General features: G+C 42.4%; 1 protein-coding gene across 1 annotated transcript in view; it reads right to left on the bottom strand.

The window, feature by feature from the left end:
• LOC105836505 overlaps window positions 1–24,264 on the bottom strand; it is a 322,523-nt gene that overhangs the window by 78,262 nt on the left and 219,997 nt on the right. The window contains exons 7-8 of the mRNA XM_036293301.1: window positions 16,114–16,232; window positions 9,438–9,741 (exon numbers count right to left, since the gene is read on the bottom strand). Of these exons, the coding sequence (XP_036149194.1) occupies window positions 9,438–9,741; window positions 16,114–16,232 (423 nt within the window). The remainder of the gene's footprint in view (window positions 1–9,437; window positions 9,742–16,113; window positions 16,233–24,264) is intronic.

Genomic DNA, 24,264 nt, shown 5'->3' with positions numbered 1-24,264 from the left:
AAGCATCAAGCGTAATCTGCGCGATATAACATTCTTCGTTTATTTTTAAACGCGGATGTACGCTTTTTACAACGTCGCTCAGTGGCCACGATACAGTGGCCTGATTATGCGGGTAAGTGAAAGCTACTTACGTGAAAAATAACGAAGAGAGGGGGAAAAGTGCCCTCTCCGCGACCGAAAGACAATTTCTGTCTCGGACACGGTGGAGTAACCCCGGCCGACTATCGTCAGCCGACGCGACGATCCAATTTCCGTCGAGATACTTTTACCTAACCGACGGCGGCGGCGCCGTGTGATGGATACTCAAAAGCCTCTCACATCGGTATACAGAATTTTACCGTTCGCTGATGCAATTTTCATCGGGACGTCCTATCGGCGCGCACCTCGGAGCGACGGGATGCCGGCGCAGGGGCGCCGGATACTCGAACTCCCATATATCATTACGCAGACTTTTACTACGGCTCGTGTACACGCTCCAAGTTTCGACGCTCAAGTCAGCTACTTTTTTATCGTCTACTTGAAGCGTAGCGCGTCATCACGCCGCTCGACGTAAATTTATAAAGGTCGCCCTCCCGTGCGAAATGGCTTCCCAGCGGTTTCGTTTCCCGACCGTTTGCGGAAAAAAGTAGAGGTGAATACATCCAAAGGGACATTAATCTCATATTGATTTTGCTATTTAAGTACAAGTGTCCCTAAATATTCAGTTAAACGTTACTAATATTCATAAATCACAAACAACACATGTTATTATTTATATTATATCAAATATGTTATGTAATTTAGTTTTTTTTTTAAATTCAACTCATTATTTTTTGCGAGCTAAAAATATTTCAATCATGTTCATCGAATTTTTTAAAGCCCTGAAATTTTCTTGAAAATAAATAATAAACGAAAAAACTTCTTCAAAATTAAATTAATCAAAAATGAAAGAATTAGAAATAAAAAAAAGATCTTTAATATTAAGACCGATGGTTTGAAAATTAAACATTTCATATAATATGCACGCGCATAACGAGAGTAAAAGTTTAATATATTTAATACATCATAGCGATCGTCTGTATCTCGATTCTAAGTATCTCTAGTGAAAGAGCGCAGGCACAAGTCAGCCAGCGAACCAAAGCATTACTACTTGCTGCGCTGTACGTCATCAGACCGCTCGCGGTAAATGCATCAAAGAGCCGCCCGGTATGATACCAAGAGGGACGGCTTCCTCCTCCATCGCTTCTATCGGATCTTACGAGAGAGCCGAGAGAGCTACGAGAGGGATGGCCGCGAGTTCGAAGCCGGGGAGACGTGGAGGACGACAAACGAGAAATTGGAAGGCGAAGCCTTCGAGTGGCTTAAGCTCGTCGACGGTTAACAAGTTTTCGTCGAGGATCTCTCGGGCCGTCTCTGGAGCCGCTGTGGGCTGCGACGAGAGGGCTGTCCGGAGTAAATATACCTTAGCTAGATGTACGTCGCGTAGGAAATGGTTGTTCACGGCGTTAGAACACACACTAGTAGCTCGCAGCTTACGCGGCGCGGACCGGAGGCTCGGCATGTAAACTGCGGATATTGTGTCCGTTAGCAATGTACGTCAGAGCCATTGTATACCTGCGGACCACGTCGATTCGTTTTCCTTTGTGCAGCGTCTAATTAAAGTGCCATTTAAATAACGCAAAGTAGTATTTGCTTTTTCTCTATTAATACATCCGCATCATATTCGACAAACATTTCTCTGTAACAGATTTTCACTTGTAGTTATACCGTACTTGAATATTACTTTTTTAACATAAAAAATATTTTTCATGAAATACGTTAATGTATTTATGATATAGCAGACAGGCATATCATGGTATTGGGAGCGAATCAATTTGTTATATAATCGCAGCAAAAAAAATTCTCTAATAAAATTATGTGTTTACGGCGCTGGATTTAAATATCTCTCTCGCGATAGTTAGACAAAAAAGAAATTTATCAGCGGATTTTTTGGCTTTCCACTCCCTCGGCGATTCACGATTCCTTCTATCGCTACCGTGAAATTCGCGGCCGGGAAAAAGGTCTCGTCGCGAGAAGTGTAAGCCATATCGTGGAAATTTCATTTCGCGACTCGTCCGGCCCCGGCAAATATTATCGTAAATTTCCGCCTTGGCGTATCACCTGCGGTTCTCCGTCGCCCTATCTCCGCCTCTCTCCCCGGCGCGTCCCGGAGAAATATTTCTTTCCTCCGGGCCGATAAATCAACGCGGTCCGTTCGACACGACGGTCATCAATAACGGTAGTGCTTAGGCTTTTTCCGCGCGGCACTCGCGCCGGAATATCGAAAACCCCTACGGGCACACACAGCACAGCGTGTTCGCGTGTGTGCATCGCCCTACAGCATGCAACGATCTCTTTCTCTCGCTCCTTCTCTTCCTACGTGCATGAGAAGAGTGCATGCGCAGCTTCGAAAAACTTGCTACCGCGTGCAAGTTTAATGGCTCGGAACGGCGTTGCGCCAAGTTGCACAGGCTCGTTTATTTTTCACAGACAGCCAGCCATGGCCCCCTTGCGAAGGGGATAGAGTAGAAAAATTACCCGGCGGACGTACCTAGAAATTAAAAATCGTATTATCGGCGCAATGCTTACATAAAGCGTTTTGTCGAAATATGAAAGAGCTATTTTATAGCAACTTGACTCGAATTCGAGCGGGTTTAATAATTTAAGGGTAATACCCGTATCCATTATTACAACACTCGGACATTACGGGCGGAGAACGTTCGCGTGGCGGTCATTTGTATCGACTTCATTCAGCGAAGGAGCCCAGATATAAATCAGTCGGAGTACCAAAGCAGAGTAGAAGCTATTACGCTCGTAATTCTGTTAAGATTGCACCGCGGAGGTACGATATATTCTCCCTCAGAAAAGAAAGTACGGGCGGGCGATTTCGTCTGAGAATCGGAGGAAATTCGATGACGGCGGAACGCGAGAAGGTTGGGAATTACGAGAGATTAATCGGCGGGAACGATTGAATGTAGGGGCATAATTATACTTCAAAGAAGATGGGTACCTTCCTTGAAATGAAATATTTTTTCGATCGTGAAATTTATCGTCTGTTCGGAAACCTGTAGCGACGTTATACGAAAGTGTTTTGCTATTTCATTCGAAAGGAGAAAGAAAATTCTATGACTTCGTCTCGAGAATTCTTTTTTCCCCCCATTAACTATTTTTTATACTTGTCATCTTCCAATATTGATTCGGATTAATATACGTAATAATTTTAACAACATCAACAAACAGTGATGATTATTCCTCGTATTTAGAAACTAGTGTCAATAACAATTAATACAATAATTAGTTTTGTTATTAATAACACGCTAAATATTTGGAGTTTCACGTAGAGCCCAAAGTAATTATACAATAATTAATATTATCAAAGTGGACACGGAAACAACGTTGGTAGAATGATTAACCAAATGAAACTGCTAGAAAAGTTCGAAAGCGGAAAAGCGGCATATAAATATTATACGCTGGTCGGAATATCTGACGCTAGCTTAATAATTTAAAAACTTCGTACGATTCTAAATTAAAGTTCTCGCGAGGTTGATTAAACATGAGATAACTCTCACAAAAAAAAAAGACGAGATAATGTGTGTTACGAAGTTTCGCGTTTTTACTACATTAACGGCAATCAAAGAAGACTTTTTTAATTATCCGTCCTGGAATGTAAATTGAAACGAAGAAAGCCTCAATTTATACAAGTATAGATTTTTTATTAAAATTGTTGGAAGAAACATAAAACGCGTACTTCCCTGGCAGCACGAAATCTGGATTATCGCCGACGCATTTCACTTCCGATCTGTAAACAAGAATTTAATAACGGCGAAGCCCGACTGTCCAACCCTCAAAGTTAATCCTTTCCAGTAGATTTCAGGAATTTCGCCAATTGCACGCTCCGCGCTACGGCGGGATTGGCTGGCGCTGACATCGAATGAGAATCGGGTCCGCGCTAGAACTGAATTATTTTCGAGGTTGAGGACTTCGTTCCGCGCCATGTGGAAGCCGCGTCGGCAAGAAGCTAACTCTATCGAGCGTCAAACGTGTGCTGGTTAACATGCGAGACGCGGCAATCACGAATGCACGGAATCACACCGCGCGGAATTCGTTGAATACGTTCTGCGCGATATGAAATTCCATAATGTAATTAAAGCCGGCTACCGTTGCAGAGTGGGAAAATTGTTTTCGGTTGGAAATACTACATCGGCGACGCGAAATTAGTTGGAACACCGCAACGGCGGGGGATGTTCGAAGTCGCATAAATCGATTCGGAGACGCTCGTAAATCAGTCTTCGAGATTTAGTCCCTCGCAGTTGTTCGACCCAGTTCTCGCTACGTCGCCGAGAGAACGATTGGACGATTCTTATTGTCAGACTGTTTTAAAATGGATGACAGAAATCGAATAAGCGTCGGCGCAAATAAACATTTGTTAAACATTTGTCAAAAGCAGAAGCGCCGAGCATTTTATTAAATAAATTTACAAAAAAAAGCTATAAAAACGCAATATAAAATAATGTTTTTTATTAAAAAGACCTTTATGCGTTAATACAAAATAATATATATGTATATAAATAAATAAACATGTACATACATAAAAGGTTTTTATATTTTATATAGAAGACTTGTCTCAAACATACATGAAAGCGTTTTATTAATATTTTATTGAGGCATTCATGGAATGCAATTAAAAAAAAGATATATGTATGTTATGGATAAAATGTCTTTTAAATATGTGTGTTTCGATTTGGTTTATGAAACCTGCAATCGCGCGAGTGCGGCGGACGTAGATAACTATAATTATACGAATCCTTTCCAGTTGTTTCGTTGTAATAACGAGCGCGATACGTTAGCGAGAGATTATGAAATTCCACGTTTCTTTGACGTCATTACCACACGTCAAAGATCCGCATGAAAATTCGTGGGAGCGGTATCATCAAGATTGAATTCCGTAATTCCTGCACGGACAAATATTTGCACGTCGACTGAAAATCACGCTGATGGCGCCTAGTATGCTTGGTAATTGGTCGTGAGTATATATGTATGAAATTTCTTCGCATAAATTCATTTTGAAGGAAAAATAACTACTCGGTATAAAACAAATTTATACGAAATCAATCTTTTCGTCGTGTCACGCGAGAATAATCACATTTCAAAAATTTAATTTTTCTTAATTCTTCAATAATAAGTGAGTAAAATTAATCATTTTTAAAAATTTAGTTCAGTATTAATTCAATATTCTTTAAAAATTTGAAATGACTGGCTACAGTCAATAATATCGATATAATCATATATTTATAGTACATTAATTTAGTAATGAGAAATTACTAAATAATTTGAATAAACCTAAATATTTTAAATAAATTTAAACACATTCGCTATCAATAAAATAAAAATAAATCTTTTTTTGGATCTCAGAAAAAATAATAAAACTAAACGATTAGTCGTTCATGATACACAGGACAAAATTAAATTAAATAGCTAAACGTCATCTATAAAATTATAAGTTACTCTCTCAAAATAAATGATTAATTTTGAATTATATTATCATGGTAATTAACAAAACAGTGACACTAAAAATATCGGATATAATTTGTATCATATGCTCATAATTTTTAACAAAATTAAAGCGAAAATAAAATGCAGGATTTGACAATGCAACTTTAGAGTGAAAGAATCTAGTCTCTAGAAGATGAAAGGTATCCTTTGATGCACTTAGTGCACGGCGCCGGCGCGATACAGTGATTTTCCGGGACGATAACTGTGATTTTCAGACGAAGCCGTCTCCCAGTAAGCGCGAACCGAAGTCAGTTGAACGACCGGTAGACACCTTTTGATGTCGAATCACTCTTTCCTCCTTCGTCGGCTCTCCCGCGCGCTCGTGGCGAACCTGCTGAAAGGTTCCTAGGGCGCGACGCGAACACACTCGGCTGCCGCATACACTTTATTCCCAACCCATCGTTCCGTCCCAGCGATTTCGAATTCCCGAACAAATTTGATCGTCGTCGTCGTCGTCGTCGTCGTCGTCGTCTAGTCGAGCTCGCATCTCTACGTGACGGGAAAATCGCGAACCTACTCGCGCGTCGGAAAGCCACTTCTCCTCTCTCGTCGCCCCTCTCTCGTCGCGGGATACACACCCTCATCGTTTCCCTTCACCGTTGCCTGTCTTCCTTCGTCGTCCTACCACTGTCTCTCTAGTCTGCCACACGTGCTCTCTCTCCTCTCTCTACTCTCGTATTTTCCTACTTCTCCTCGCGCTTCGTGGTTCTACTTTCGCACGCGCGATTGTGCCCTGACGACTTTATGGCGGGTCCTCGGTGGAATCCCAAACGCGGCACGTACGCGAAGTTACCGATTCGAACGAGACGAAAGCTCGAGGAGGCGCGAGATGACTTCTTGGTTCATTCAACGAGCAATCTCACGGCAATCTCTTATATAACATAATTTCGTCCGCCAATGACGCCACTGGTACCTTCTTTCGGAACCGTGCTATAATAACACCGGTCGGTTCTTTCAAGTCGCGTCGATTTCAATTATAAAGTTAGCAATTGAACAATGATATAAGGACGTACAATATATCGTTCAATACATCATGGAGTATACGATAGAAATAATTATCTCGTCAAAGCATACATATTTAAGACTTAAAATGTTTTTAGATCAAGGATTGGCGGATTAATTAAAAGTTTTATAAAATAATTGTAATTCGAAGTCTGAAGTGCGAGCACTATCGGGCCGATCGAGGATTGACGCCGGGGAGAATTCGTAAGCAGATTTAACACGTAATAATGCTACGGTGAATAATTAGCGGGAGTTGATTAAATTTCACGCGTCGGAGAAGCAAATTCATAAATATCCGCAGCTGCGCCATTTCCGACAAAGGCGGCTGCAACTTACGACGACGTAGCGAAAGAAAATTAATGACTACAAAAGATTACTCTCCGGACTCCGCGGCTGTCCAATGAAATATCATAAATCGCGGGCTCGCTACGTCTGAGAAGTTTTCATAGCCGACCGCTTTCGTCTCTCTCCCTTTCTCTCTTACTTGCCCTCTGCTGCCTCCCACGATTCCACCTCCTTTCCGCGTCTCATTCTCATTACGAAGTTCCCGGTCATCAAATTTTATTAGCCCCCACTTCAGGGCCGGGCCCGCCTTACTTCTAACTCAATATCGTAGATTCGTAGTCTCGGTTTAACTACCCTCTCACCCTCTCTCGGTGCAACGCACACGGAAGCACACCTACACACATTGGCGTGACTGTTTCCCGTCTCTCTCTCTCTCTCTCTCTCTCTTTCTATTTCTCTCTCTGCTCCTTTTCTTTTCTTACTCTCTCCAACACGCGCGCTTTTCTCCTCGCATCTCTCACTCGCCTTCGAATGCAAGCGCAGCGAGCGACTTTGAAAGCGGCAATAATTCCGTGCTCTACGGCCAAGAACTAATTTCCACCAGGTCTGTTAGGGGGTACTGCAGGGAAAGGGGAATGGTTAGAGAGCAGGCAGCAGAAGACGAAGGGTGGTCTCACCTTCGGGACTCTCCTTCCGACTTCTCTCGTTCCTCACGGACGGTTCGTTTTCTCGCGCGCCCTTTTATCGCTCGACAATGGTTCGCCCGGGTGTAGCCACCTCGGCCCTACGTGGTCAAGGGTCGCAGCCAATAAACTTTGCCAGCAGGCTACTACCTACGTGTCGGTCGAATCCGTAGGAAGATGGTAAAGACGGCCAAGAAAGGCAAGATCGAGGGGGAAGAGAAGGAAGGCTTTCTGACGGTGCGAAGTTTCCGCTTCGCGTCCTTTAATTGCGACAGCCGGAATTGGAACTAACGACTTTCTTTCGGTAGCGTTTAAAAGCCACGGGGTGATGCTGCTGATGTGACATTTACGGACGTGATGCCGGAACGGTCGCTTCTCTGCGGTTTACCACGTTCGAAAGACTGATGGTTGGTACCGTGCGAGAATGCCGTAAAAAAAAAAAAAAAAAAATAAAGAACAAAATTGCAGTGATCAATGTGAAATTATAATCATTATACAAATGATTCGAAATGTGATACAGAATATTACATTTTACAAAAAATATCCAATGTTACAAAAAACATGACATATAAAAAGAGAAAGAGAGAGAGAAGAATTTACTGATATATTTTACGAAGTTACTTCCCGTTAAAACACATTTCTTTCATTAACGAGAAATGATTTGTTCGTGACACAAAGCAGCTACTTTTAAAAAGGTTTTCTAGATAAGATACAATTTATATCAGTTTCAAAAGAGAATCCATTCAACCTTGCGACCGATAAAAATTAACTTCATCAAGGAAAACTGCAAAGAAGTTAAACTATAGCGAAATCCGAATAATAATTGTAATAATTAGTTAGATAATAATCTGAAGTTCGTTATCGTCGTGCATTGCATTCGGTATCATTCGGTAACTAGTAAAAGTTACCGAAAGCTAGCAAAGCTATAAAATTAAAGCCACGAAGCGAGGGTGATAAAAGGGAGAGAGAACGCTTTCGAAGATCGAAATTTTCCGCTCTATATCACTCAACGACCTGGCCCACTTGTGGACTCAAATTCTAATTAACGATTCTACGTGAGTTGAAATTATTATCTCCATTTTGAAGATTCCATTTTGCGATCTCTATGTTGGAGACGTACGCGTTTCCTTTCATAAGCTCGATACGCGAATGGAACTCCAGTTAAAGGGATCGGGGGAATTGACAAATTGAATGATAAAGACGATACAGAAATTAATGGCGTTTTAGTTACGGATCGCGCGACATACTCGGCAATCGCGGGAAAGCCACCTAATCCTCTTACATCTTTGCGGATTCGCGTTGGACGCACGCTGACCGACTCTTTGAAAGGTTCGCCCTGTAAGCCCTTAAACCCATCTCGGGCGCAGCAATTCCAGACCAATTTCGAGAAAATTCAATCGTGAAATATACAGCACGGGCAGCGTAGCGAGGATCGACGGATCGACAGAAACAATAAGGACGTGAGACTCAAATCCCTCGTGTCGTGTGAAACAAATTAAGAATCGATTGGTCATCTCGATTTGTCTGTAAGCTCACCAGCTTAGTAGTAGTAACTACATAGCGTAACTATAATGCAATAATTGCGTTCCGAGCAAAATCAGAATTGTTGTTTTATGTACACTGAGAGAAAAATATTTGGTATGTGTAACTATAATTACATGATAAAATAATTATAGTTAGAAACTTTACTTTTATAATCATTATTACTATTAGTAACGACAATCATATGTGTGTTTATGGTTCGTCAATGACTATAAATTATAAGTTAATTTATGGTAATGGCAACGATTTCTTTCTCTCACTGTAAGTAGATATGATAAATTACATTGTAGATGCGTTTCTCTTGACTCAAAATTTGACAGAAAATTTTCTAGAAAGAATGCGACGATGACTTACCTTTTGCTGTTGCGTTTGCGCGGGTTCGGTGGCGAGAAGCTGCTTCAAAGCTGCGTGCCCGTGACCATTTGTCGTGGAGGTTGCACCAGGTGTGCTCGGTGTGCTAGGATTGCTTCCGGGGGTGTTAGGCGTGTGAGGCCCGGTCGTGGGACTGCTAGGACTGATGCTTTCGTTGATTTTGCTGCCGGCATGATGATTCTCCGTATGCCTCCTCAAGCTTCTCGCGTCACAGTAAGATTTACCACACCCTTCGGCCTTGCACTCGTACGGCTTCTTATTTCGATGTGTCAACATGTGTCCATTCCTGTAAGCAAAAATATTTGCTCGTTAGTTCTAAGAGATTAGATCTGTCGTACTTTTTATGTTTGTAAACAGTGAACTCATTGCTCTTACTGAAACATTTTTAATTCCTTCGTAAGCAAAAGAATATATATATAATGTTTCGAAATAACAAAGGAAACTTTAGTTCTCATTTAAGAGAACTTCAGGATTTATTATTTTCTTTTACATAAAACCTTGAAGTTAACAACAATTAAAACTTGCGGTAAAGATAATTTTGTAATGCGATCAGTTATCCATTTGTTACAGGTTTAAATTTGTTCAGAAATTTTAACTTTTTCGAGAGAACATTTTCCGACAGCGAATCACCCGCTGGCAGCATTTCAACCGGAATATAAATCGACTGTAACATTTCGGTCAGGAAATATCACCGAGGCTGGAATATTCCACGCGATTCCATTCGAATTCCTCTCGCATCCAGCATTAATCATAAGAACGTCTCGGGCGACACGCTATATAGTATACTCGTGGTTGCTCGATGGGCACAGAAATCTGATCGTACACCTGCTCTTTAGTGCCTGCCTGAAATTATGTCGGCTCGATTATGCTGCCTATCTATATCGGTGATCTACCCCGACACGGAAATCCCATATACCGCCGGGCACGATTCCCCATGTCTTATCTAGGAGGAACATCTAAACTCATCCCCAGTGTGTCGCCCTTACCTAACCTCGCCAGTCCGCCTAAAGACTTATCCACTCTATTTGCCCTGACATCGACGGGGGCATAACGCGCTCGCGCGCGAAGTCGCTCGCGGAAGGATTTCCCTTCTCTCTGTTATCTTCTGAAAATGAGACCTGGCTCTTTCTCTCCACATTACCGAAGAGTGCTGGGAAAAGGCGTGAAGATCCGAGGGTGTGTCCGGCATGCAACAAGTTGCGCGATTTCATGATCCCGGATTACGCGATCGCGTTCGCGATAAAATCTACGACCTCCATTGACGCGATCCGCAGTCGATTTCATCGTTGATGGCCGCAATCGCAAGACTATCGATCTCGGCTCGATAAGCAGAATAACGAATGTGCAGTGTCTCGATTGAAACACATGATCTGTAACTGAAATCTATCTTCATCCCCTTTATTTGCGATACCCGAAAAGCAAAAGTTTCAAAATGTATACATTTATCATCCGTTACGTAATAAACGTATGTACTCTATGCACATCACCGTTTCAATGTGCTCTACGATTAATTGTAAATTAAAGCTAATTACAAATATTTCGACAGTGCACGCAATCGATAATACACGGTTATTTGGTGTACGTTACATTCCCTCGCTGTGCTTGAAAGGAGTTGCTTCTGTTACCTGAAACTTTAACGAGATCCCGGAGCGTGGACATCCTTCGTCGGATCCTTCGCGGCGAAATCTCCCGCAGTGAATTGCGAGAAGAAGTCGTTCGGATACGGCGAGCACGATGGAAGGGATATCGTTTTCAGTAAATTCTCCGGGAGACGCGGGGCCACTCCTATCCGGCGAAGTTTTATAGTCTATCGATATACGAACGGATTCCCTTAAATTCCGCCGGTAAAGTTGGGGCCGTGGGGAGGGTTTAATTTGTAAAAGCTAATTTGTCGAACTTTTAAGGTGACCCGTTCCGAACTCCCAGCGTTTTCCCTTCCCGCAGATAATCAAGAACACCTGGGACGTGTCGACCGCACGTGTATCATTCTTTCTTTTCGTTTTTCAAGAGAGGAGAGAAAAGGGGGGGGGGAGAGAGAGAGAGAAAGAGAAAAGAAGCGAGAAAAACGCAAACGTAGACTCCACTCTTAGCTATTATCTGAATGGTTTGCTCTCGCTGATCAAACGATAAGTTTTATTAGAATAGTTACTTAATCAATGAACCTAAATCAGTGTAGAGAAATCAAAATTTTTAACATATAAAAAATATTAAACAAATGCGTAAACTGAATTCAATGGTTACACTTAATTTGCAAAACAGCTCATTATTTAAAGAATCAGTGACCTGCATAACAAATACGATATTTATAACAACATTCATTTCGACGTTTACGCATAGTTACGCAGTTATTGTCTCGCTGTCGTGTTTTTATTTAATTAATATCGAGTTACAGAAATTTCATTGTTGCAGCAGTAACAATGTGATTATAAAAATAATCAAGAATAAACTACCGTTTTAAAGCGCGAGATTTTAGCAGTAGTTTTACAGGATCATAGTAAAATTTACATCTTATTCGCGAGTTCATCGTCTCATGTCACTTAGCGATATGAAAAGGAAATTATTAATTGTTATGAACTGCGCTCGGTCGACAATGAGAATTTCTACGAAACTTTAATTGGATCTCGCAAAGGGCCGCGTCAATGAGCACGTGCAGAATTTTGCCTAGAAGAACAGCGATTAAATCAGCACTAACAACTTCTGATTAGTTCCGCCTTAACGAGTCTATTAACAAAAAAAGCCTACTTATCTTTTATTTATGTTTCTTATATTCTTTCATTACCCAAAATTGAAGACGGATTACTTTTAAATTCTAATTATTGAATCAATTAATGTTATTCTAGAGCGTGCGCTGTCATATATAATTCATATAAATCTTTAAGGTAAAATATGCAATATACCTTTAGTTCAGAAATTTTAAAGATTATTGAAAAAAAATCTATTAATCTGATCTCGTTTTCTTTTTGCAGAAGTTAGCACTAACTTCTTAATATTACGAGGGTCGCAAGGCAGCAATTATCGAAATATCGAACGCATTTTGAAAAATAAATCTCACGACGATGCTACAAACAACGGGGAGGGCTTTGTTTCTCGAGGGGCCAAGCTCTCCTCCTCCGCTGCTCACGTTGTCATTCCCTCCCTTTAGTTCCAGTGTCCTCTCAAATCCCTTTCGGGCGAGGAAGAAGCGGTCGGTATATATCTCTGCGTTCGAAGAAAAGCTCTCGAAGAGAATTCCTCTCGAGGTGTAAGCGCTTCCGTTCCTTATTTCGCGCGGCGGCGTTCCGACTCAGCAAAGGGACTACGTGGATTTACTTCGATAACAGAGATACACCGAGAAACGTACAATGGTGCCTTGTTCGATACTGAAGAAATCGACGAAGCTATCGTTCTGGGTGTCCGTTAGTTTTTTTTCGGGGAGCGCGATATAGAAGTGACAAAGCGTCTACGTCCTTTGTCTCTCGATTAAGTCTGAAGATTCATTTGTACGACATTCACAAATGTTTTCTTGATTATCACGTTATATTATTATTACTTAAAATGTAAGTAATTTTGCATTCATAATTTATCAAATTTCTTCTTCTGTAGTATTTAGAAAAATAAACTAAACACACATCAATCAACAAAACTGAAAATTTTAGAAGCCTTTGTTTCAAATTAAATTCGCTAAACGCAACGCGCGAATTCTTTTAATAAATTCCATTAGAAAAATTAATATTAGCTACAAGATGAGTACGATTGCGTCAAATTATTCTGTTTTTCTGGAGCAATAATATATGTTCACCAATGTGGATTGTACATTGCCTTTCGAATTTAGAAAAATTGTAGGTAACGGTTATTCGACAAAAGATCTACAATGAGGGAACCTGTCTGGACAAAGAAGGTGAGAGGCGATGGAAACTGTACTTGCACAGGTCTGCCAATTCTTGCCATTCTAGAGAAGAGAATGAAGCACGGCGAGACTTCGTACCGACTTTTTCCCGTTCTCAATTAAGTTTGAAAGTCCATTCAAACGGGGAATGGAGCTGAAAGATCTCTTCTTTCTCCTCCGTAAAATCTTCGTTCGTGGCACTATTATTGCTCGGGCTGCCTATTATTGTTCCTTCTTTCGTCGCCGCAAGCTCGTAATATGATATAAATCCTCGAGAGACAGAATATCATGCCCAAGCAATATTGTGGTTACGCTAAATTGCCAATACGTGCTTTATCTAAGAAGCGTTATCTTTCCCACATCGACGATGCAAATCCAACGAAAAAGCCGGTCTGTTTTCCAAAGTGAGGAAGAAATTCCGAGGCGCGCACTTTCCCGATCGCATACGGCGTACTTGGGACGAGGACGAAGCGGCAGCTTTCGACGAAAAACAGAAACTGGGGTAAAGACTTCGCGATTTCGCGCATGAGATAGTATCGCGCGGTTCGTTTACTTGCATCTGGGAATATACGGATCCCAGACCGAGGGGGAATATCGAGGGGAGGACGCGCGACGTTCGATGAAATGGATACAAACAAACGTTTAACTTACGCTAACAAATAAACAAAGAAAAATCTCTCCGGGTTACAAGAAAATAGCGGATATGATAAATAAAATAATGCACGCTTCGGCATCACCAATAAACGAGATAAACTATGATAACAGGAGTTCGGTATTCTTAATCATGAATTTATTGCGCTCCGTTCGTAGAACAGTTGTCGAGCAATGAATTGAGACATTGAACTTAAAGTAGCAATAAGATTAGCTAAAGTCGAAAATGTCTTACCTTAACGATCTTCTAGGCAGATTGAATGCTATTATCATTAATCGGCGGTACAAAAGGGATGAAAAAAGAGAAAGAGAGAGAGAGAGAGAGAGAGAGAGAGAGAGAGAGAGAGAGAGAGAGAGAGAGAGAAAGAGCCACTGCAGGCAGCTCCGCTTAGAGGAGCCACAAATCCAATGTTCGCAATGAAACGTAAGTAATTCCTCGCACCCTTCCGCCGGGTCACATTGAACGCGGCGAGTCGCTCGAGTTTGAGGAAATAGGACGAGGGAAGACATTGAGAAAGCAGTAAAGAAAAGAAAAATACTGTCCCCGCAGAATGGACCCTGCCGACCATGGAAGATCCCAAGGCAAGGCGGACGCAGGGGGAATGCAGGAGGATATAGAGGAAGTTGGAGGATTTGAGGATTCGTCTTTCAAGAAAATACAACGAGTTCAACCTGGCCGAGGCATTCGACCCGCACCGGACGGACAACACTACAACGATGAAGCCGAGCGGAGTCGCGAGACCGACCTCTATTGATTCCGCGTTATTCCTTTGCCCGTTCCCGGCAAGAATTGAATCCTTAGTCGCTATGGTTCGCCTCCATCACTCGCTTTTGTGCGCCACCCCTTTTCGACCGGTTGTTCTTGATTCCTATATCGCTCGTCCATTTTCCTCATCCGTGGTCTCACGAAGCTCCCGAAAGGAAAATCCCAATTCGTGGCGGTTTTTTTTCTTCATTTAAATGCGCACTGCATCTTTCTTAAATGCATTTTACTTACGTTAATTTGAATTAAATATTTTGACTAACTTTAGCTAGATAATCGCTTTATATACAGAAATAGATAAACTAAACGTTCAATCACTCGATTTTGCGCGTAAATATAATAATTAAAATAAGTTTTTTTTTTTAACATAATGCGCGCGGCAATAAATAACTGAGTGCAAAGTTTTCCTCCAATTTTGTAGTCGCTTTTCTTGTCGTATTTAATACGCAACAATGAAAATAAGGTACAATTCGAAAACAAGAGAAACGTATCTCCAAACGAGCTTTTTCTAGCAGCAACTTACCGCCATAAATTCAAGAGAGTTCTAATACCCGTACGTGCCGATACAAGCTCCGCGAGCTCTCCCATCCAATACCCGGACAACCGGGCATTACGTAAGGGAAATATCTAAGGGATTACTCCGGCATACCTACGCGTAGAAATTTCTCCAACTACCGGCCTTAAGAAGGCACTCCGGGGCAGCTTAGAAGGCTTCTTACGAGCGCGCCAGCAAAGAAGAGAACGCGGAGAGATACATCTACACGAGCATACACATACATACGACGTATGTATAACGCATACACTCGCACGCGAACGATATACCTGCGTACACTATTGCCGAAGTAGAATGTCGAGAGGCTTTGATGAACATAATGAACGGCTCAGTGCCGCAAGCACGAGCGTTTTCCTTTAAGCTCTAGCTTGAGTGTTCTCGTTCTTGTTTTATAGCATGGGGAATCCGTAATACGCACTATGACGCTCAGATCGAGGAAGAGGAGGACACGCGAAAAGGCGCATAGATTTGTTCTACGTCATTAACGGCGTCTAGAAACGTGAGAGTAGCTGATAAGTGGAAGAACAGCCTTCTAACGAGATCGTAGCAATAATACAGCGCTATTACGAACTTGTTACAAATGCGCCTTTTTCTAAATTTTACTTTCCACATCCATTGAAAACAATGTTCAACCGAATATGACGATTCTCATTTGTTAATTAAATACATGACTCTCTCGAAATAGCAACTTAGATAGAACAGTTCTCTGCTGTCAGAGAACTAAAGCTCATAGCCACTGGCGTAGAATTTATTTCATAAAATTTGACGTATTCGCAAATACGTTTGTTGATCCATCTGACGTGAAATACGTCTAATCTGTACTCACAGGTGATCCTGCCGTTTGAACGCCTTGCCGCACATCGTGCACACGTATTTCCTCTCGTCGCTGTGCGTCAGTTTGTGCTTCGTGAGCGCCGATGCGTTGTTGAACACCTTCCCGCAGACCTGTAACAGAGAGAAACAATCTTCGTTATAGCAGCTATGTTGATGAAAATTACACGTGGCGCCTGTCGAATCGCGGCCACGCGCAATTACATTACGCCTGCCACTGAACACATCTCTCTCGATTACCGTGGTACAGCGGAAACCTCATTGTACACACATCTGACGGAATTTCTTTTTCTTTTCGTAAGATGTATTAATGAAAACGCGTGAGGAAGAAAATCTCACGCGAAAATACTGTTAGAACTGTGCGATAAATTGAAGCGTGGCCATGATTTTCAATTAGCATGCATAACCGTAAAATGGAAATGTTATGAGAAACGTTAGAACAGCGATACCAAATGGCTATCGCGTGGCGCATAAATGCGAATCTCCCTCGTATTCGTAAGTTTACCGTCGCACGACGCACAACAATTATTTTCCAGCACCGCTGATAAGAATAATTTTGTAATTTCTGTAATGAACAGCGATATTTGCATTCTTAACACGACAGTCGCTGCATTTCAAACAAAAGCATTCTTATTTGTACCATCATGCATTATGCAGTCTCGCGTAACATATTACAAAAGCAAATACACACATAGCTGATTGTAAAGTCCATATACAATTTTAAACTCGTATAATTTACGGTTTGTACATTAAATAATTTTTAAAATTGATTTATTAAAAAAAATTTAATAAATGCTATTCAATAAAATTAGTATGTGTATTAAGTGTAGTGATATTGAAAAATAATAATCTCAAGAAATGTATATAAAACTGCAATAAATTTCATTGGTTCGGTTTACCTTTTTAAAATCATTTTAGATTTAAAAAAAAGGAAGTGGTGAAAGTTTAAAATACAAAGATTTCACAGTCACTCTAAATCTTAGGAGATTGAAAATAAATCCAATTTTTCAAATAACTAAGGGTAAAAATATAACGTGGAAGATATTCATCGTTCTCTGTTACCGAATTAAATTGGCTATTCTCGCCGCCAAGTATCGAAATGGAGCAACGATAGCAAAGATCTCGTGACCGTTAATGCTTCTCTGATAAATGATGCTATTATCTGTCCCACTAAAGAATAAGAGATCGCCGGTATCACCGCAGTACGTACAAATTACTTGTGGATTTAACACCGACCACATCGTGCGCCGCCAGTCCCGGAGATGGTATGCCCGTTAAGTATGTGGAATTAGGTTTATTATACGCGCCTCCGGGTCGCGCACTATTTCAGGAAGTATTTCAGGAAGCCAAAGGCCGAGGAATTGAATGCGGCCAGTGTTCCACCCGAAAATCCAATGCCTCGTTCAAATGGGCGACGAGTTCGCCGTCGTGGAAAATCGTGCAAATTCCGCGGGTCCATGAACGACGGGAACGATTAACATTTCCAATAAATTTACACGCTGCGTCTTTCGTCACGGGCCTCGTCCCTGCCTCTCGAAATGCCATGCATAATGTAACGAAGCGAGGCAACACCGAAAGCAACGTAATGCAAATGCTTTAATACGTATAATACCCTGTTAATATTATTTTGCAAAATAAATCAGAAAATTGTTTGTTACAAATTCAAAACAAATTAAGGAATCACGATAATAATATTATTTTGCAATTTTTAATATTAATAAATCTCCTTAAAGTACATAAAATTGTTAAATCTGAATCTAATTAATTATCATAAATTATGATGTAAGGTTCTCGTACTACCGTAAAATTGATATAATATTACGTTTCAGTGAAACAAATCTCGGTACTCTCAGAAAGAAAACAAACGAACGAGGCACATCGATCACATCATACTTCGCAAATGGGATCAATAATGCGAGAGATAGAGAAACGCGCGCCTGCGACGTGACTAAACTCAATCTAATGGTCTGCTCGAGGAATCCCGCGGACGAGATTCGGAATATCACGTCTCGAGGGCATCGGGAATTCGTCGTCACGTCGAAGGATTCGCGGTGCCGGCGCCGCGGCATTAAGCCGAAATTAATTTCCAATGCACCTGCGACAGCCGCCGCGTCACGTGACGACGCGGAAAACGTGCGATGGCACGATTCCGGGCCTCCATTATCGGAAAAGTCTTTTCCGCCTCTCTCGTTTTGCTGTTACTTTCAATCGTTCGATGGGCACGAGGGATACATGAATCGCCGGTGATTCTGGTGAGACGAGAAAAGCGGAATCCGAAGTCGCGAAAGAATGCCATCGCTTCCCTGAATAGCGGAATTTCTTTTGACGTTTGAGAAACTGCGTCTGCTTAACGAAAAAAAGAAGAGAAACATAAGTGCCGATCGTCACATCATTCGAAACCGTCCCGCAGTCACATACAAAGTCGGAAGATAGTATACGTTCGATTTTTTTTTTATGTAACGATAACATTGAGCAAAACTTTGATGGATTAAAAATTAAAATAACAAAATTCGCAATTATTTCTATTGTCTATACACTTCGGTATTATTTAAACGTAAAAATTACGGGACTGACGCAAACAGAGTCGCTAGCTTTTCGATGCAAAAAAAAAAAAGAGACTTGTTGACATCTGGCGAAATACGAACTTCCTGCGGAATTCTCGCAGGCACTCATGCGAAGCGATACTATTTAACCATGAGCCACGGTTGCTATGACGACTCACGTATAGCTTAAACGGTACAGTCTGTCGGCAAACATTTGCTGGAATCCAGCAAACAGGCAACAAATTCCATTTCATGAAGGAACTGGCGTACATAACGAACGTTCTCGAGAAAACGAGAAGTACCCTTCAACATGACAGAAGAAATTTCCGGGCCATAGATAGAAAAACTTTGCGTCGCCTTCACTATCGAGAGTAAATCCCAGATTAAAGAAAAAGGCATTAAGATGTTCCTGACGCGTCGCGGATAATATTGACCGAAGACGTGAAGCGGACCGGTAGGAGGAAAGATAAGGAAAGGGGCGGCGAGAAAGTAGGGGCGCAGATAAGAGGAAACTAAGGAAAGAGGAATTTTAAAAAAAGGAGCCAGAAGTGACGCAAACGTAAAGATTCGAGACGTGTAGAGGTGGCGGCCGTATATATTCACGAGGTGGGCTGAACGTTTGCGCACGGTCTCGCGGAGGTCTCGCAGGAGCCGGGGAATGAAAAGGGGCGAGGCGCCAAGGGAAAGGGGGAGTCGTACTTCTGGTTCCTAAGCAGAAAATCTAATTTGCGTAGCTTAACTCCTAAGGAGCTCCAGATGCACGGACGCCAACACACGGGAGTTTCAATTTACGAGACCGAGGACCAGGGAGAAAGATGAGAGGAGCTGTCGGAGTGACGGAGAAACGGCAGATGGTGAGACGGAGATAAGACAGATAAAGAGAAGGAGAGAAAAAGAGAGCGTGAGGGAGAAAGAGACGAAAATCCGAAGAAGGATGCTGTGGAGTGAGCCTTGACGAGAGAGCTCAACGATCATAGGTCTTTCGAGTCTCTCACCCATCATTCTCGTGCCAAAACCCGTATCTTCCACCCCCTCTAAGCGGACGCTCTCCTTGAGAGCTAAACAAACATCATTACTCCTGGCCTTTCTGGCTAGCACTCTTTTTACCAATCCACCTCCTCTTCCTCTCTTCGTCACGATTTCTGGTCTCCATACTCCTTGCCTGTACAAGATGGCTCTCGGTCGTCTCCATTCGGCTCGCGACTGCAGCCTGTAGCGTCGCAGTCAATGTACACCAGGCCCTGAATACGTAATCCCGCGGGTGGTAACATTGATACTTCGTTAAGAGGGAACCCTGGGGAGGGAGAGATGTGCGCGGGAGGACACTTGGATGGCGAACCGATGGTCGGAGAGGCAACCACAGAGCGATTCGTGGTTTAAACCCTATTCGACCCCATCGATCGACCGATCCGCTTAACGGTCGTTCCGCGTTCGTCACGACCGCTCTTCCAATGAGATAAAGCACGAGTATGAGGGATTCGATGTGAAATCGCATGTCAGAGAGGGCTTCGCATGCTACATTCTAAAGTTTCGAGGAAACTACATAGGGGAGGATTTCTGGCGAGTACGGTTATCATTCGCTCTCCATGCTCTTGCTCGTCAGTGATGCTCGATTCAATCTAATAACTTGAATCATGTTTCTGGCGACTAATGAAATGAGAGATGTAAGCGACTGTTCGCGTATTTGTATAACTTCTTGAAAAATTGCCATAAAAATATTGCGTATTATTTGATTATTACAGTGAGATGACCATAAATTAAATTACATAAAAAATGTACATTGTATAGCTATAAAATTATATAGTAGCGCAATTCATATTGCACGCAATAGTGAATTGCATACGCTGATATTCAACGAAAAGAGAAAAGGAAAGTCAGAGAAAAAGAAAACTAGAAATCATTTCGTTATTTAAAATGAACAGCCGCCATGTTCATAGATAAAATGCGTTTGCAGTTTCATCCGATTAACGTTTGTTCCGGTTGTTAAAACCGCATTCATATTCCGTCCCGACTTTTCTTCTAACCTGAACTAGAAGCGGTAGTATGACCTCGAGGAAGCGAGGCCGCTAGGCGAATACAATTTGTCGCTTCCGGGCAGGCGAATCTTTTAAAGAAGTGCATCTTATTACCAGCAACCGTTAAGGAGAGAGGAGAAACTCGCGCTTCCGTAAATAATGATGAAGGCAGCCTTCGCGAGAAGGAAAGACTCGGCCGTGGCATCGCTGCTGCTGATGCTGCAAAGAGACAAAGGGCCCGCCGCCATGATGGCGCGGGAGGATATTATTCTCGTTTGAGGGTTGAGGACGGGCAAGTAATGCACGAACGGACTACATTGCTGAGGAAAAGGACGATGAATGGAATGCAGGAAATCGCGTTACCCCGCTTGGGATTTCTATTGTGTCGCGAAAGACGACCGCACCGAGTCGTTCGTTTACTAGCGACTTCTTCTCGCGAAAGACAGACATAACAAGGCCAGTATAAGCCGAATACTACTCTTGCGAATATTCACTAGCCATCAAGAAAACAGCATTACCAATCAGACCATAACTCCTTAAATGTAAAAGATCATTATCTTTATCTTGTCTCAAACATAACAAGCGTCATAGAATATAAATAAGATGTAAATAAGATAACAAATTAAAATACTAATGTCCAAAATTGATATATGTTACAAAAATACAGAGTATTTTCTACTGTTGCTTGTAAGATATTATCAAATTTATACAAATAAATTTGATAAATTTGAAACTATTAAATTTTTATTTGTAAAATAAAAAATTTTGATAGAAATTTTAATAAAACATTTACTCGCAAATTTTACTTTTTTATCGAACAACACGATCGATAATACATCGTCTTCAAGGCGGACGACACTAATGTTTTTGCCCGGCGAGTTTTCGCACCGCGCGCAGTAGTAAGGAATAGTTCTCGCCAGACGCGAAGCCGAAGCTTGGTCCCTTTGTCACAGCTAAAGAGATACAACAGAATCTAGCGGAATAGGTAAAGAGCAGGATCGACAACAAGAGCGACGGACTAGGGTAGAAACTACGACGTAATGGGGGTGAAGCTGCACGTAGATCTACCAACAACTTGGGTTGAAGTCGGCTTAATTAACAGCTCGTGTCACTGCGGATGTTGGGAGTACATAGGTATCCGGAATAACGGTCACGTATGTCACGGTATAGTACATGCGCCAGGGTTTGCACGAATTTTGAGATTAACGTTAGCCCGTTTTCTCGAGGCCTCTCGACCAAAAATACGATGTCCGCGATTACCAGATTGCAATCGAGATCATTTCGCAGCGATATCGTAGAGAGATGGCGAGATGAAAGGATAAAAAGGGAGAGAAAGTAACTAAATGATGCTGGAAAAAAAGGAGAACAGCGGTTTAATCAATGCAAGGATGACGAAGAAGTCGTTTAATTTCGTTCGAATTAATCAAATAATTTCGTTGTATGATATCCCACGTGTATGCGCGGTTTTTAGATTATCGCGTATCATTCATCTCACCTGGCTTTCAGAAAAAAAACCATTCGTTTATTAAAATTATTGCGAAAGTTTCCTGACTTTCCGTGACGTGTGTACTGTCGGGTCTGATTAATTAATGATTTAATGTACAGTTGACGAAGCGAAAAATCGATCGATGGGCGAGTTCATCAGCAATTCCATCATCCTGGTGAAACCATTGCTTTTACATTTACACGAGTGCAGGATTAAATAATTGCAACAACAATAGCTCCCTCGATGGTATATATAGCTGTGGCACAAATTAAATTCTCATATGAAACTTAACAAGACTTCGGTTTTATTAAATCGATGTAAACGCGTTCACATTTGCCGCAAATTATTTTCAGCATAAAACACTGCACAAGCAGAACGATTAATAATCGCATGCATTATTCTTCTCCATCCCGCAGATTTTCAAACTTTCATCATATCCGCAATCTGTACCGTGTCGTTATACAAGGTATAAAATACCCGACGCGTTGCGTTTGAATTATTAATTAGCACGCACCGTGTGCCGCGTCCAGCGTAGAGATGATGGCATCTATGAGAGAGGCAGCCACGCAACGGGGCTCTAAATGGAAATCGTTGATGCATTGCGAGCGATCATAAGGGTGCATTAAAAAACTTTATCTCGCGTCGCGCGGCATTAATCGACCGTCTCGCGCATAATGCCGTGCGCGATAATTGGCGCATAAATTATGGCGGTACAGAGCCCGCCGTGACGAGGAAAATTCCACGGGCGTCCTGTAATGAATAACGATCAATTTCCGGCGAGACAGCCGAGCGTCACGTCGGACGCTGCTGCAAAGGCCGCTAGCCTTCTCTTTTCCTCTCTCTCTCTCTCTCTCTTCGGTGTTTCCCTTCTTTGCTCGCTCTATTTATCTCTTTCTCTCTCTCTCTCGTTCGAGTACCACCCCCTTTGGATCGTGGCGATATCCGAGAGCCATAATTGAGCCGAGGCGGACGGGCTTAATTCGTTGCTAACTCGATACATCGACAAGGCTTGTCAACAAGTCAGGCGGACCGTCATTTAATTACGTAACAAGGCACACCGGGACGAGGGGTCGTTCGGGCATACGCGGGAGAAAGAGACGGAACGACGAGAGTACGGGTCAAAGGGAACGAAAGAGGAAGTGGCAGAGATGAAGGAGAACGAGTAGCGAGGGTGAAAGAGCAAGAAGCGCGTGCGACAAAGAGGGATGCTACGCGGGGAAAGGATATAGGAACGAGAGAGTATGACGTATGAACTTCCACAGAGGAGAATCGAGATAGAAGTGAAGGATCAGTCGCAAAGACAGTGAATCTGTGGAAGGAGAAGGGGAATTTCCTGCCCTTAAACAGTACGGCGCGTATTCTCATCACGAGTCCAAAGACGACTGTATAATTCTCGTCTTACTGAGATTAAATATACCAGGTAAATAAGATTTCAGGATCGGGCCAACATATAATAATCTGACTGCTGAACTCCCAATACGAGAATACGAATCCACAAGGCTCGAGGAGCAAAGTGGTTTTCCTTCTCAGTCAAAAGCTCAGTACAAGAGCGCGTACATATAGACCGCGCGATGTTTGCGCGCGGGGGAGAGGAAAAGTGGGATCAATCAGTGAAGGTGGCGGGTTCTGAAAGGGCTGCTTCCTAAATACTCCACGACGAGACATGCCTAAATCGGTCGAGTATACAGTCGACGTACGAGAGAAACGGCGGCGGCGAGGGAGAGGGCGGGAGGTATCGCGTTCGTGTGTTACATCATGGAACGCCGGCGTGTTTGCACTGCCTGCTCAAGGCTCGCGCCGGCGTTGCCTGAATATTCAACAGCCTTTCCACACACGGCACACGGCCACGAGACGACGACGACGCCGTGTGCTTGCACGCGCGCGAGCGTGTACCGCGTGTATAAACACAGCGCCGACAACCGCCTGGCACTTTAGCACCGTTGCGTCTTAATGTGGGTCACAAGGGGCCTGGGCACACGGAAGAAGGAAATTGAGCCGCGCTGAAATCAAGGCTAGCGCGCGCTGCCATTTCACTGCTGTCGTCGCGTAGATATAAATTGCAGTCACGTCAATACGAAGCCGGCCATTATAAAATCCATTTC

This window comes from Monomorium pharaonis, chromosome 10 (genome assembly GCF_013373865.1).
Source record: "Monomorium pharaonis isolate MP-MQ-018 chromosome 10, ASM1337386v2, whole genome shotgun sequence".
Lineage (NCBI taxonomy): Eukaryota > Metazoa > Arthropoda > Insecta > Hymenoptera > Formicidae > Monomorium > Monomorium pharaonis.
The sequence above is the reverse complement of the archived record's forward strand: the minus strand, read 5'-3'. Positions and strand labels throughout refer to the sequence as shown.